Source organism: Cordyceps militaris (genome assembly GCF_000225605.1).
Source record: "Cordyceps militaris CM01 unplaced genomic scaffold CCM_S00006, whole genome shotgun sequence".
Lineage (NCBI taxonomy): Eukaryota > Fungi > Ascomycota > Sordariomycetes > Hypocreales > Cordycipitaceae > Cordyceps > Cordyceps militaris.
In genome coordinates, this window is record NW_006271974.1 from 44,458 (window position 1) to 57,840 (window position 13,383).

General features: G+C 53.3%; 4 protein-coding genes across 4 annotated transcripts in view; 2 read left to right on the forward strand and 2 right to left on the reverse strand.

Annotated features, from left to right (window-relative positions):
* Positions 1–2,080: 2,080 nt before the first annotated feature.
* On the forward strand, positions 2,081–4,251 carry CCM_07312 (serine protein kinase Sky1, putative; the record flags this gene model as incomplete). The annotated part of the gene is made up of 5 exons (XM_006672453.1): positions 2,081–2,163; positions 2,424–3,193; positions 3,258–3,315; positions 3,482–3,707; positions 3,808–4,251. 5 exons carry the CDS (start codon positions 2,081–2,083, stop codon positions 4,249–4,251), a joined length of 1,581 nt encoding a protein of 526 aa, XP_006672516.1.
* A 542-nt stretch (positions 4,252–4,793) lies between these two features.
* On the reverse strand, positions 4,794–6,008 carry CCM_07313 (protein lunapark, putative; the record flags this gene model as incomplete). Its single annotated transcript, XM_006672454.1, has 3 exons — positions 4,794–5,619; positions 5,684–5,919; positions 5,985–6,008. 3 exons carry the CDS (start codon positions 6,006–6,008, stop codon positions 4,794–4,796), a joined length of 1,086 nt encoding a protein of 361 aa, XP_006672517.1.
* An 857-nt stretch (positions 6,009–6,865) lies between these two features.
* CCM_07314 (uncharacterized protein) lies at positions 6,866–8,731 on the reverse strand (the record flags this gene model as incomplete). The annotated part of the gene is made up of 2 exons (XM_006672455.1): positions 6,866–7,211; positions 7,290–8,731. 2 exons carry the CDS (start codon positions 8,729–8,731, stop codon positions 6,866–6,868), a joined length of 1,788 nt encoding a protein of 595 aa, XP_006672518.1.
* Positions 8,732–12,035: 3,304 nt separating this feature from the next.
* The window catches only part of CCM_07315 (uncharacterized protein), a gene marked incomplete at both ends in the record, with an annotated part of 1,740 nt that continues 392 nt past the window's right edge, over positions 12,036–13,383 (forward strand). Inside the window, 5 exons of the mRNA XM_006672456.1 lie at positions 12,036–12,097; positions 12,186–12,194; positions 12,432–12,477; positions 12,686–12,840; positions 12,901–13,135. Coding sequence (XP_006672519.1) covers positions 12,036–12,097; positions 12,186–12,194; positions 12,432–12,477; positions 12,686–12,840; positions 12,901–13,135 — 507 coding nt within the window. The remainder of the gene's footprint in view (positions 12,098–12,185; positions 12,195–12,431; positions 12,478–12,685; positions 12,841–12,900; positions 13,136–13,383) is intronic.

Genomic DNA, 13,383 nt, shown 5'->3' on the forward strand with positions numbered 1-13,383 from the left:
GAGAGATGCTAGTGGACATGTTGGGTCTGCGTGCGTTACCGCAGGGCCACAGCATCTCTGCCCTTCCTCATTCACCGACTGCCCAGGTCCGTAGTGCTTGAGGTGCCAGTTGTGAAATCCTGCTCTCTCCTTTTTCGTCAGGCATCGCGTCGGGCGCTGCTATCTGCGTGTCGTGGATAAGAAACTCGTGGGCGGCCAGCTTGGGCATTGCAAGCATCTGACACATGGCATCGGCGCCAATGAGGTAATCGGCTGACCCAATTGCTTTTGCGACAGACACAGACAGTGGCTCGACCTGGTTCTTCCCTTCACATCAATTCTTTTCTTTGCACGCCGAATATACATATCAATTTTCACATCCTCATTTATACGTTTTGCGACTCTACCGACTTTCGACCCGACCGACCGGCGACAGAGTCTTGTCCGCATTTGACCGCAAATACTCGAATGGGCCTTTTCCAGTCGCCATACGCCACGACAGACCGCCTCCTGGACATTTGCGATTGACGATTTACCGGCGAGAGACGAATATAACTCATACACAACAGAAATAATCCACAGCGTGACGGCCGCACGACGAAAAGATGAATGGCAGTGAAGCTCCAGCAGAGGCCAAGCCGCCACTGGCGTCCGGCGCTGTGTCCAACGGCGACAGCGTTGGTTCCAGAAAGCGCAGAAAGGACGAACTGCCGCCGATTCTGACACACAGTCCCGAGCCGGTGGACAAGACTGGGTAGGTGGTATTTCTTTTTTTTCTCTTTTTGCTTCATTTTCCACTCTCTGGGACGCGCCAAGTGGCCGCGCCGTGCGCCAAACTATCAACACGCGCATTGGGTTCGATTTGCATGTGCTAGAAATGCTCCGGGACCACCGCCAATTTTTTTGTTGGTAATACAAACCAGCTACTTCGGTTGCAGCCCCCGGCAGTTGAGACATGGCTGTCTTGGACGACGGGCGCCGACTGAGCAACGCAATGAGCCAATCATGCGATGCGTTGATGGCGCGCAAGGCCGAACCACATGATAAGTCGGCAGAATGGCCGGAATAATTTTCTATGGGGCATATACAGACGGTCTATCTACGACAGTATGCGCCTGATCACCGAAAAATTGTGGTTGTGCTTGGTGGGATGATGCTTGCGATCGAGCGGATGGGTCTGCTACGAAAACATGGAGGCGAGTTCCCCGAAGGCAAAACAAGCGGCGACAAATCGATTGATACAACGGCGAAACGAGATTCAGGCAGATGGAGGCTTGCTGGCGACTGGTGCGCTTCCTTCGAGGGTTGTGTCAAAACGCGTCCGGACGAATGTCATCAGGGAGCTTGGCCTCGGCGCCTACACCAGAGCGCAGTGGACCAATGAGGCAGTGACAACAGGCCAGGGAACCAATGGACGTTGGATCACGAAGAGTCCTCGGGCTATGCTCACGTCACTGATGAGCAGGTCAGCTGCGCATTGCAGCTTCACTTGGTGCTGGTAAAGCTGACTTGGAGGCTTGCTGCGCGCTAAGACGACCCCCTCCACTGCACTGCCATGCCGCTGGAGCGTTTTGGGTGCCTGGTATTAGCGGGCTGTTGCAGGCACTGACTGACTGGGATGGGCTTGGTTACGCTAGCGCTGGCTTGCAACCGGCAACGAGCCCTCTTTGGCAGTCCGAGATCTCATTCTCTCCGTCACTGCCCTTCAGATCCTGGTCCAGCTAGTCACGACCACACAGACTCTGCCTCTACTGGACGAGCTGTGTCGACTCCGTCAGACAATCACCAACAGCAAAACCATCGTCTCGCCTCGTCTCGCCGCGGCCTAGCAAAAAGCCTCATCACCACCTGCACACCATATCACGCACCAGGTCCCTGCGCTCATCAGCCCCGCGAACAGGAGCCCGCATCCGCATCCGCACCAGCACTGGACCAGCGCACCACACCGAGGCGCCCCCTCCTGCAGCGCAACCCGACTCGACAAGACTCGACTCTGCCTTGATCCTCATCTTGGTGTCTTGCCTCAATTTTTCCTGTCGCCTCCATCCCCTCGCGCCGTCCTCTCTTCCTTGCCCGCTCAGAGCTGCGCAATGTTGACAAGATGAGCACATTTATCAAGTCAAGGTTGCACCCTCCTGCTGCTGACCGCCCCTCCGCCGCCATCACCACTGCTCCCAACCCATCGTTAGCCCTCCCACCACGCCCTGTCCAGTCGTGTTCTGCCACCGCCGCATCGCGTCGGTAATTTTTTTTTTCTCGCCGTGTTTGTCGCCTCGTCGCACACATTGACTCGGACTGATCAAATTTTCTCGTTTTCATTGCGCGTTCTATCGACTGTCTTCTTTGCGATGTCCTTGCCCCCTCCTGTCTGCGCTTGCCATCGTCAACAACATCATCGTTCTGCCAAAACAAATTTGCTAACTCCCACGCCCCGCCTGCCGCAGAACTCAACAGCTCGCTTCCGCCGTTACCGGTTCGCCCTCGTCCTCCTCCGCCGATGAGCCCGCAGAGAATACCGCCGATGAGGAAGATTCCGAAGATTACTGCAAGGGCGGATACCATCCTGTCCAAGTCGGCGAGACTTTCAAGGATGGCAAGTATACCGTCGTCCGCAAGCTTGGGTGGGGTCACTTTTCTACCGTCTGGCTCTCCCGCGACAACAACTCGAGCAAGCACGTCGCCCTCAAAGTCGTTCGTTCCGCCGCCCACTACACCGAGACCGCCATCGACGAGATTAAACTTCTCAACCGCATCGTCCAGGCCCAACCCGACCACCCCGGCCGCAAACATGTTGTCAGCCTTCTCGACTCGTTTGAGCACAAAGGCCCAAATGGTACTCACGTGTGCATGGTTTTTGAGGTCCTCGGAGAGAATCTCTTGGGATTAATCAAGCGCTGGAACCACCGTGGCATTCCCATGCCCCTCGTCAAGCAAATCACCAAGCAGGTCTTGCTCGGTCTCGACTATCTCCACCGCCAATGCGGCATCATTCATACCGACCTCAAACCCGAAAATGTTTTGATTGAAATCGGCGACGTTGAGCAAATCGTAAAAAAAGTGGTGAAAAACGAAGCAGGGGACAAGGAGAACAACAGAAATGGTCGCCGCCGGAGGAGGACTCTGATTACCGGCAGTCAGCCTCTACCCTCACCTCTCAACTCGTCTTTCAACCACTCGAATCTCTTCCCGTCTGTCACCTCGCAGGCGAGCTTGGGTGAGATGTTAGATGGTACTTCCATCGTCTTCTTTTATTTCAGATGGATACTGATTCCTTGTAGACGCTAGAGGGAAAGATCCTTCCCCCAAGGACGACAAATCACAAACCGACAAGACTGCGTAAGTGAACAGATTACGGCAAGATGAAAAAGACGAAAGAAAGCACAAGGCCGGACACGCGCGCGCGCGCACACACACACACACACACACACACACACACACACACACACAACCCGTATACATTCGCTAACACAGCTAGTGATATGCTTACCCGCGAGGTCTCAAGCATTTCCCTCGACAAGTCCCCAACCGCCGCCACTGGCGAGAAGCGCAAGGCCGAGGACGCACATTCCTCTGACATTATCAGCGTCAAGATTGCAGACCTCGGCAACGCCTGCTGGGTCAACCACCACTTTACGGACGACATTCAGACACGACAGTACAGATCTCCTGAGGTCATTCTCGGCGCTAAGTGGGGAGCCAGTACCGATGTCTGGAGCATGGCAGCTATGGTGAGTGCCCCTGCCGAAAGGCTCGGCCATGCCTCGCGGAAACAAGTCATTCTTGACCGAATGTCTTGCGACCTCGCGTGAAACGACGCTAACTGGTCAGATATTCGAACTCATAACCGGCGACTACCTCTTCGACCCCCAGTCCGGCACCAAATACGGCAAAGATGATGACCATGTGGCCCAAATTATCGAGCTTCTTGGGCCTTTTCCCCGCACATGCCTCACTGGCAAGTGGTCGCAGGAAATCTTCAACCGTCGAGGGGAGCTGCGCAACATTCACCGCCTGCGCCACTGGGCTCTCACAGATGTGCTGCGCGAGAAGTACCACTTCAAAGAAGACGAGGCCAAGCGCATCTCGACCTTCTTGACTCCCATGCTTGAGCTTATACCTGATAAGCGCGCCAATGCAGGCGGAATGGCGGCACACGGCTGGCTGGAGGATACACCCGGCATGAAGGGCATCAAAGTCGACGGACTCAAGGTCGGCAGCAAAGGGGAGGAGATTGAGGGCTGGTCCACGCAGTCAAGGAAACGAGCAGCATGATAATTGACATTTTATGCCTTTGATGTCTTATTCGTTGTTTTCTTTGGTTGCCGTTCTTGAACTTTTCTCGTCAATTCTTTTTTTGCGTGCGCGGAATGTTACGACATAGATGCAATGGCACAACCGGGGGCAATACGAACCCCTCTAGCAGTGCTGGTATTTGTAGGAGTCTGGAATACGGTATAGATGAGACGCTGAAATGAAGACATGTTCTAATACAACGCGGCACCTTGGTGGGATGGCTCAATCCCGAGAGGCAACGACCAAGCGGACAGAGGTACAGAATGCCTGTCGAGTGCACAATAGAGGGTCGTGATATATATTTCTCCACCGTGACGAACGAAGTAAACTTTGTATTAAAATGCCTAACCAGAGCCGGCCCCTTGGTCTCTCATTTGACCATTCTGGCTATTATACCCCCTGCGTATTACCGCCCTCAGCCGACGGGTGAAACTTGATAGAGGAAAAATCACTATGCTATGCCCTTAGATTTCATGTCAATATGAACAGCGAAACAAGATGAAAAGGAAGTACAGGGGTGCTCATGTGCTCTGGCCTCGTCGCTTCGTCGCACCATCGGGCCGCTCCACGCCTGTCGCGGCCGATCCGGTACCACTTACATCCACCATCTCGGCTTCGTCCTCGCTCTTAATCTGCGCCTGCACCTCGTCGTCTGCACCGTCTTTATGCTCGCTTCCGCGCAACACCTCGTCGACGATGCGCTTGCCCTCGTCGACCGAGCCGTTGGTCGCCTGGCAGCCCATGCAGCGCCAGACGCCCAGCTCCGCGAGGCTGTGCGTGCCGGGCGGCGCCTGGCCGTTGACGAGCCGGCACGACTGGCAGAGAAGCACGATGCGGTTCTTGGGTAGCGTCTCGTCCTCGCCGAGAAGCACGTCAAAGATGCGATCGTACCAGTGCGTCTCGAAGGGACCCCCGGCGGCGTAAGGCGCGGCAGGTTGAGGCGGAGGGTGGGAAAAGGCGTTGGGCGCGAATTCGGCGCCGGGTTCGAGCGAGTTGAGTGACGGGGAGAGCGGGCCGGTCGCACTGGAATGACCGGGGGGAGGAGGAGGAGCGCGAGGCTGGATGTTGGCGGTCGGAGGCGGAGGGAGACGTGTCCGGTTCGGAGCGGCGGTGGGCGAGCTAGGTTGTTGCGATTGTGTGCTATTCTTGTTGTCGGTGCCGGAAGCTTCCTTATTCTTCTCGCCGCCGTACTTTTCGATAAGTTCCATAGTCGAGTCGTACCGTGTGGCGTCCTTGAGTTTCTGGATCGTCTTGGCGCGCTCCTCCTGCTGAGTCTTTAGGCGCTTGCCTAGTGAGTTGGTTCGAAAGGTGAAGTAGGCACCGCTGATCTTGCGCGCGAGTATGATTCTGGCGAAAGGAGCAGAGTTAGCTTCTAGCTGTCGCAACAAGTGGTGTACAGAAGAGCACTCACACGATAGGCCCGCCCGCCATGCCCGCCCACTCCAGGGCGCCCATGTTGCCATACTTGACGACGACCAGCTGGACAATGGCGTACACGAGGTACGCGAAGCCGAGGTAGAGAACCAGCAGGACCTTTACACGGCGGGCGCTGGCGCGGGTCTTGTCCAGCGTCTTCTGGGTCGTGGTTATTTTCAAGGACAGTGCCGAGAGCGTCTTTTCAAAGGAAGCGGCCGAGGTAGTATCGCTCTGTCATGGGAGTCAGTTTTTTGTTTGGGACAACATGCGAGAGTAGAAAAGGCAAGGCTGCGTACACCCCATGGCCAAAAAGAGACCATCTTGGATATCGGGCCGGCTGGCGCCGTGGAACTTGGGCGCAGAGACGGCTCGCTGAGAAGAAGGCGTGAAGAAAGGGAAGACTAAAGAAGAAAAAGCCGCGTGTGTGGACGAAAAGAGAGTGAAGCGACAAGAAGAAATCCTGCGCAGACTGTCCGCCCCAGGTTGTTGACGTGGGCGTGGCTTGTTGAAGAAGAGCTGGTGGGAAACGTGGTGATGAAGCTGCCTTCTGCTGCCGTTGACCTGGTGGGGAAGATGATGGTGGACTCGAACAGGCAGGCGGTCAAGGCGGGCGGCGGAATCACTTTAAGATGGACTTGGTAACATCGACGGGATTACAAGAAGCAATTTTTAATATTGTAATACTTCAATTGAATTATGGTCCATGTAGGTTATTGGTAGTTATTGTAGCTAATGCGCGCGGGATATGGCACGGGTTTGTATTTTCTGTTGTAGTCGAAGATCCCAGTCATGTAGGTGACAATAACAGGCGCTGGTCATATATCTGATGCTCATTAAATTCATTCTGATATTAAAATGTATTCGAATACCAAAATTCATTGTATTAAAAATTCCTTTCTTAGAATTCATTTAATATTATTATCATGATCTGTATCCTGATGCTATTTTATCTATCAATAATTACCCCAACACTGAGCACGTCGCTGGTGGCTAGCCAAGCTGCACAGCGCCGAGTAACTAGAATGTACATTCGTAATTTGTACAATGACCAGATTCACCAACCACTAATGATTAAAGTCCGACATCCGGTATAGTACCTAATACATGCCAACGCAAATAAGGACCGTGGCGGAAAAGCCTCCTCTTTGTGCAACATGACCCATACTCCTCGGTCCGGCTAGCCTCTGACGGGCCCAAGCGGGTGACGATAGACCTTTTCGGGGTCGTCCTTGGCCAACGGCCACAGATCCATGAGGAACTGCGTCTGCATGAGCATGAGTGCGCTGAGATCGTCCCAGAGCAGGCTCCCTTTCAGGCGCAGCCATCCGTCGTAGCCCGGCGACTCGCTCAGGCGCTCAGCGTCAGCCTCGTCGACATCGAAACCCGCCTCGACGGCCAGAATATGACCCGCGGTCGCGTTGGGACGGAGATACGAGTCGATGGATTCCTTGTCTGCGACGAGATAGACTTCGTTGTTGAATCGTTCCATCAGCTCCTCATCTTGGCTCAAAGTCTCGAATTGCCTAAGTCGTTCGTCAGCACTGAAGTAGGCAGGCATGTGTCGCAATGACAAGGCAGAGGAATGCCCATGGGTGATTTACTTTTCGGCGGCGGCGATGCCATCGACTTTGCCATCCACGGTGCCCTCGACGTCGCGCCACTCGACTACGCTGAGAGCCCTGATGTCGTCAATATCGCCTAATTCGCTTCCCCAATTCGAAATGTCTGCGTGAAAGCTGCTCTTGAACCGCTCCCACTCTTCGTCACTGTGACCGTAGCTTGTCCGGAAGCCAATAAAGGCCCATGGTATAGTTTTACCGTAGCTAAAGTGTCTGCGTGCCTGTGCTACCCAGCGTGGCGGCTCATCCAGCGTGGTGTCGTTGCCGCGTAGCTCTTTTCGCGCTTGGACTTCGGCGCGGACTTGGTCCTTGGCGTGACTGACGACGCTTCTGTCGAGCAGACTTTCCATCTTGAAGGACTCGAGATGGGATAGATATCTGACGCGGAAATAGTAATCTGCTTTGCGCTTCTCTGTGCTGGCGGAGAAGGTAATGGGCTCTTCGCGGTACCGGTGAGAGGTGTTGCCTGGCACGTCATCCTGTGATCTTAGCGATGCACCGTGGTAACCGTCCGTGGGGATAAAGATGCTACTGTCGGCCTGGACAGCACCCTCATGTAGGTCATGAATTAAATCTGCGAGCGATTCGCCATAGTCATCATCCGAATCCAGTGCATCGATATCGGTGTCCTGTGCGAGTGCCTCCAATATCGGCGTACGGAGGCGATCAATATGCTCTATGACCCAGCGATTCGAGCGTGCAGAAATGGAGCTGAAGTGGTCTTCGATGTATTCATGCCAGAGAGCTGCCATTGAAAAGTCGGGATTGGTGGTGTTGGCCTGGAGGGCGTGCACAGCCTTGTCGAATTTGTCGAGATGGGCCCAAATTCGGTTGAAGGTTTCTCTCAGGCTGGCTTTGATTTCTGGTATATTCAGGTAGTGAAAGACGTCTGTTACGGCGGATATAAACTGACACGCTTGGTGAAATTGACTAGGGTTGTCCAGGTCCAGGTCCATCCACCTCCGTTCAGAGAGAGGCATGATACCCTCCCACACTCGCGCCTTCATGGCTAGCAGCTCCTTGGCGACGGGCACCAGACCTCCACGATCTTGGAACGATCCAGTACTCCCCATGACAGCCTCGATGAGGGATATCTCCTGGCTGCTGTACGGCGCCGGTGCCCATTGCGAGAAGGGCACCTGGATGTAGTCGTACTCGTCACCCAAGATGGGCAGCGCCGTCTTTTTCCCCGAGAGGAGCTCGCCATTGATGGCGAACTCGATGAAATGGACCAGCGTCTGTGGTTCCAAGACACGATCCACGGCCCACAGCCGGTTCTGTTGGTCCGCGGTGGGAGTGTCCGGGCCCAAGATTTGGTCGTAGGCGCCAGAAGGCGTGTTTCTGCGTCGTGTCAGACCCTCGCCAAAGAGACCAGCAAAGGGCGATGGAGCTGTGCCCATGACCCAACCCATGAGGTTGTCCATGGTTTACAATGGGACGGGGCCTAGAGGCTCGGAAAACGGGCAGTCTAATGTGTTTCGCGAAAGTGAGATTTTAATTTTTTGCTTGCTGCCTACTAGTGGCGGGCGGTTCTCCTGAGGTTGAACCAGGCTGCAACGCTTTTCCTGAGCTTCCGAAGAGATGGATTTGACTGCCACATAACAGGAGAAAACCGTAGACGAAAAGGTAGGCAGAGAGGCCATCTTAGAGTAGATGAAGCTTTACAATTTTATTATGTTCTTTAATTTTCTTATCTTTACTCTATTTAGTATCGTTATTATCGTTTTCAATTCTTTACCTCCCTCTTTCGACGCGCCCCCAACCGCGCTACAGCTCGGGGCCGCTAACACCACTGGGCCTAGTAACCCAGCGCTTATATATTGGTGAATTTCAGTGACTGATGGTGGAATAGTAGTTCAAGCAATACACGCATCGTTCTATGGATGGCTTCTTCCCTCTTTTCTTTTCTTGCCTCTTTTCTACCCAGAAGTAAAAAGCCAAGTCCTGCTTTACAAGGCACCGAATGAATACCCAGAAAATGGGACAGACCACGGCTACTGGCTAGGTAGGCGGCATTAATGATCTCTTCATAACAGGTTGGCAGTTGTCGCATATTCATCGCGTTCTGCCTCTGCCCAATGCGATGCCGTTGATGGCAATCGAATCGGACTCGGCGTTGCGCTTAGTAGTGTCTCTGTAATTTGCACTATTGCAACATCAATCCTGCTAGTCATTTATTCATTCTAGTTTATCTTTGGCCCAATCATTGTACACATTTTCTAGCCCGTGGTGTCTCTGTCCGGCTTTATGTTCCAGATGGGGACAAGCTCAGCAAGTGTGGACACTGCCAATTCAGGCGTACGTATTCCATCTTGCACTGCCCATCTATGTATCTTCTGTTATCTTGCCCACTTGGGGGCCAGATTGATGTAAAGAAGGGCTACCAGATCAAAACTGTTTCAACGTTTGCCATGTCGCGAACCGATTCAAAACTTTTCAAGGCTGAGTCTCACGATTCAATGGTCAAGAACAGGCAAATAGCTGCGTGGTTTAGGGTAGGGCTGCCCTGCTCCACCGACTCAGTACAAACAGTAGCAGCTGTGTCGAGGTGATTGGGAATGATGGTACTTATCCTATAAAAATAGTGCGCAGCTGAATTTTGTATAAATCGCGCACATTTCACTACTTGTGGCGTGTTTTTCTCGTGTATACATGTCTCTCGTCATTCGGTGACCTCCGCCTGGCTGTTGGCTAGCTACTGGATATGTCGGGCGCCATCACCACGATGATGCGACACCAATTCTCTTGTGAGTGGAGGGTGGCGTGAAGAAGGCTCGCTCGCATAAAAGGTAGATTGCGCATAACGACGGAGCACTTTATGCGACTGAGAACAAAGGGCGGACTAGCAATCACGTCAGGCAAGCTTCTAGAAGTGCTTCCTGCCAAGTCGGACCGTGAACGTTGGGCATTGGCAGAAGATGAAACCAGATGGCAGAGGCGCCAGCTACAAAAGGCCGCGGAAATTGCGGAAACGCAGCCACAGAATCCCCGTGATGGGGCCCAGACTACTTGGAAGGCTGAAATAGGGCCAGAAATAGCAAAGTTCAGCCCAATCGTCGTGATGATCATGTCCAAGTATCTCGGAGAAATGGAAATGCAGTCAAAGAATCTTTAGGGTTGCGCCGAGACTAGATGGCAGGCTGAAATAGCACCAGAAATAGCAAAGTTCAGCCCAATTGCCCGTTGACGACGATCTCTCCAAGTATGGTCAAATTATGGCTGATCGAAATCATGTTGCAATCACAATGGTGAGCAATGTTGTGATGGGCGATGGGTCAAACAGGCGCTTCAATCTCTGCAGTGTTAGCAGTCTGGTCCTGGTTCCGGGTCAAGGCGTATGTATCCATTTTGTGCACAGAAAACAGTTGAATAGATTGTGCGAGGAGTGACATATGTCCCGACTCCAATGTCAATGTCGGGGTACTCAAACTATTTGAGAGTCCTCAGTGACAAAGAGAAGCGGCCCCCACAAACGATGAACAACCCGGGGTCAGCTATTGCTGACCAACTGGTACCCCCAAAATAACTAGTACGGAACCGTCGTGTGACATGAGGCAGCATTTCAAGTTTGAAAGAGGCGTCGTGAAGATCCAGCGAAAAATCTCCTAAAAGTGTAAATCAGTCCAGAAGCCTAGATTCACCGACGGCTGACTCGTCACTTGTACTCGCCTCTGGTGATACCTGCGATCGCCAAGGGCGTACTGAGTGGTTGAGAAGCCCGAGGCGCCAAATCGTGTTGGCTCCTAGTCATACCTAGTCATGCCAGCATCAAGCCCCGATGCGGGATGGCGGGATGGCACGTTGAAAATGTTTTGTCACTGTTTGAAAGTTGCGGGAGGCTGTGTCGCGGATTTGGGGGCATGGGGTAACTAGGTAGGGCCTCCCCGACAACAACAACAACTTGGACCGCTGCTGTCAGGCGGCAGCCCGGCTCCAGGCAGCTTCATGCAAGGGGTCTAGAACGTGGAGAGGAAAACTGGTACAAGAGAAAAACACCATGACATGCATGGGTTCCTTGTGGCAGGCTGCAGGCTGCACGCACGGCCTTGGGTGGTTTCCTTGCGGCTTGTCGTGTTTCTGCCTGGGCTTTTGGAATCTTTTTGGGCTGCAATGGCGTCAAAAAGTTCCTTGAAACGAACAAAGTTTCCACCCTGAGGCCTGAAGGGGGGCTACTGACAACCCGGCAGGGCTAACCTACATACAAGCCACTTCTTCTTCCTTCTAGACCAGGGTGCCACATCGCGGAAATCGGGAAGAGATCGCTCTGGCCTCGACTTTACTTCCTTTTTCCTTTGCAAAAAACGCCAGCCCATCTCGTCTTTCTCCAGATGCCAAGCGAGTCAAGCCGCGACCCCGCCGCCCAGCCGCCCAGCCAAGCAACAGGTTCTACCATCCGCAAAGACAAGTCGCGCACGCCACCTTGCATCCCCCCCCCCAACCGGCACATGATCAATCGAATTGTAATGATGAAGCGGGGGAGGAATGTCATGTATAGTCTCTCTGATAATAGTGGATGTGTGCATGTTGGGTTGGGCAGATGGTGAGGCGCTTAGGCCGACGGAACAGACCAAAGCCGAACCCATACTGAAACTTTGGAGCTTCACATCTTCATGTCGCGCACCACATCAGACATGAACATATGGCAAGCAGGCGATATTGTGCTGATGGCGTCTCCCAAAATAGGAGTCATCTCGAATTTACCAGGCCAAGTCACCTCTGCGCGATAAAATGACCATGGCAACAACCGTCATCCTAGAACTGAGGCTTTTACCCACGACGCCATGGGCCGAGTGAGTCTGTTAGTCAAGTCGCGATGTTATGCACATCTGGCTCAGGCTTGCATGCCTGAATGAAACACTAGCGCTATCATGTGTCTAGGCTATTTTTGTGAGTATACTGACTTTGCAAGAAGCTTATTTTCTAGATCAGACTTTTGAAGAATAGACTCATACCACACGGGATGCTCTGTATGCTGTGATTGTACATGCAAAGTACTACAGAGACCGAATATTGACCCCTATATCAATAGCATTTACTGACAAAATCCTCACCTCGTATCCTGAGTACATAGCAAACCTAGTCAATCCGGGGAAATCGAGCTCCGGTATACATGTTGGGTAACAGCTGTCTTTCCACTGGGCCAGCTGGCCAGACAGCCGTCGGGAATCCCGTACGCCTTCTCATGTAACACGTTAAAAGTGATCTGCCTGCTCAAGTGGATACATACTAAAATTTGGAATTGATTTAAACTATTCGGAACGAAGCGGTCACTAGTAATGTGCGCAGGGGCCGGCGGCACTGAAGCAAGTCTCTGAAACGCAGGTATCAACTGCACGCTTCGGATCGTGACGATAAACCGCCCTATGGACTATCTTTAGCAACAAGCCACAAGCATGGACGAACGGTTAAATAGCAAGCATCCCTCCCGAGTAAATGCAAGAAACAATCCGATCACTCCAGCCAACAAGGACATCTACAACAAAGAGCACGACACTTTGGCCACCAAGTCTCGGAACACTTATATATATCCTCTGTAAGCTTTTTGAAAAAGAGGACATAGATTCATTCCCTCTCAACTAACACTTTGAAAAAGATCCCCTTCTTCTTCTTCATCCACGACGCCAAAAAAACAAAAATCTGCCACGATGAAGTCGACCATCATCATTGGAGCCTGTTATGCTGGCATGACGGCCGCCGCCCCCGCTCGCTCCCTTGCCGGCCGCCAGGTGTCGACCGAGACGGCCTCGAACGAGGGCCTTGCCCTTCTCCTCCACGCCATGACCCTGCGGCCCGTCCAGAACAAGGCCGCCAGCGCCTCCAGCGTCAAGGTCCTGGCCGAGAACCTCGGCGACATCTTCAAGGGGCCACTCAAGGAGATTCTCGAGGGCCTAGACATTGGTGGCCTGCTAGAAGCCTGCAAGCCCGCCGCCGGTGGCGAGGGTGAAGGCGGCAAGAAGCCCCCTAAGGAGGGCGCTGAACCCCCCAAGGAGGGTGCTGAGCCCCCCAAGGAGGGCGCTGAACCCCCAAGGAGGGCGCTAAACCCCCCAAGGAGGGCGCTGAACCCCCCCAAGGAGGG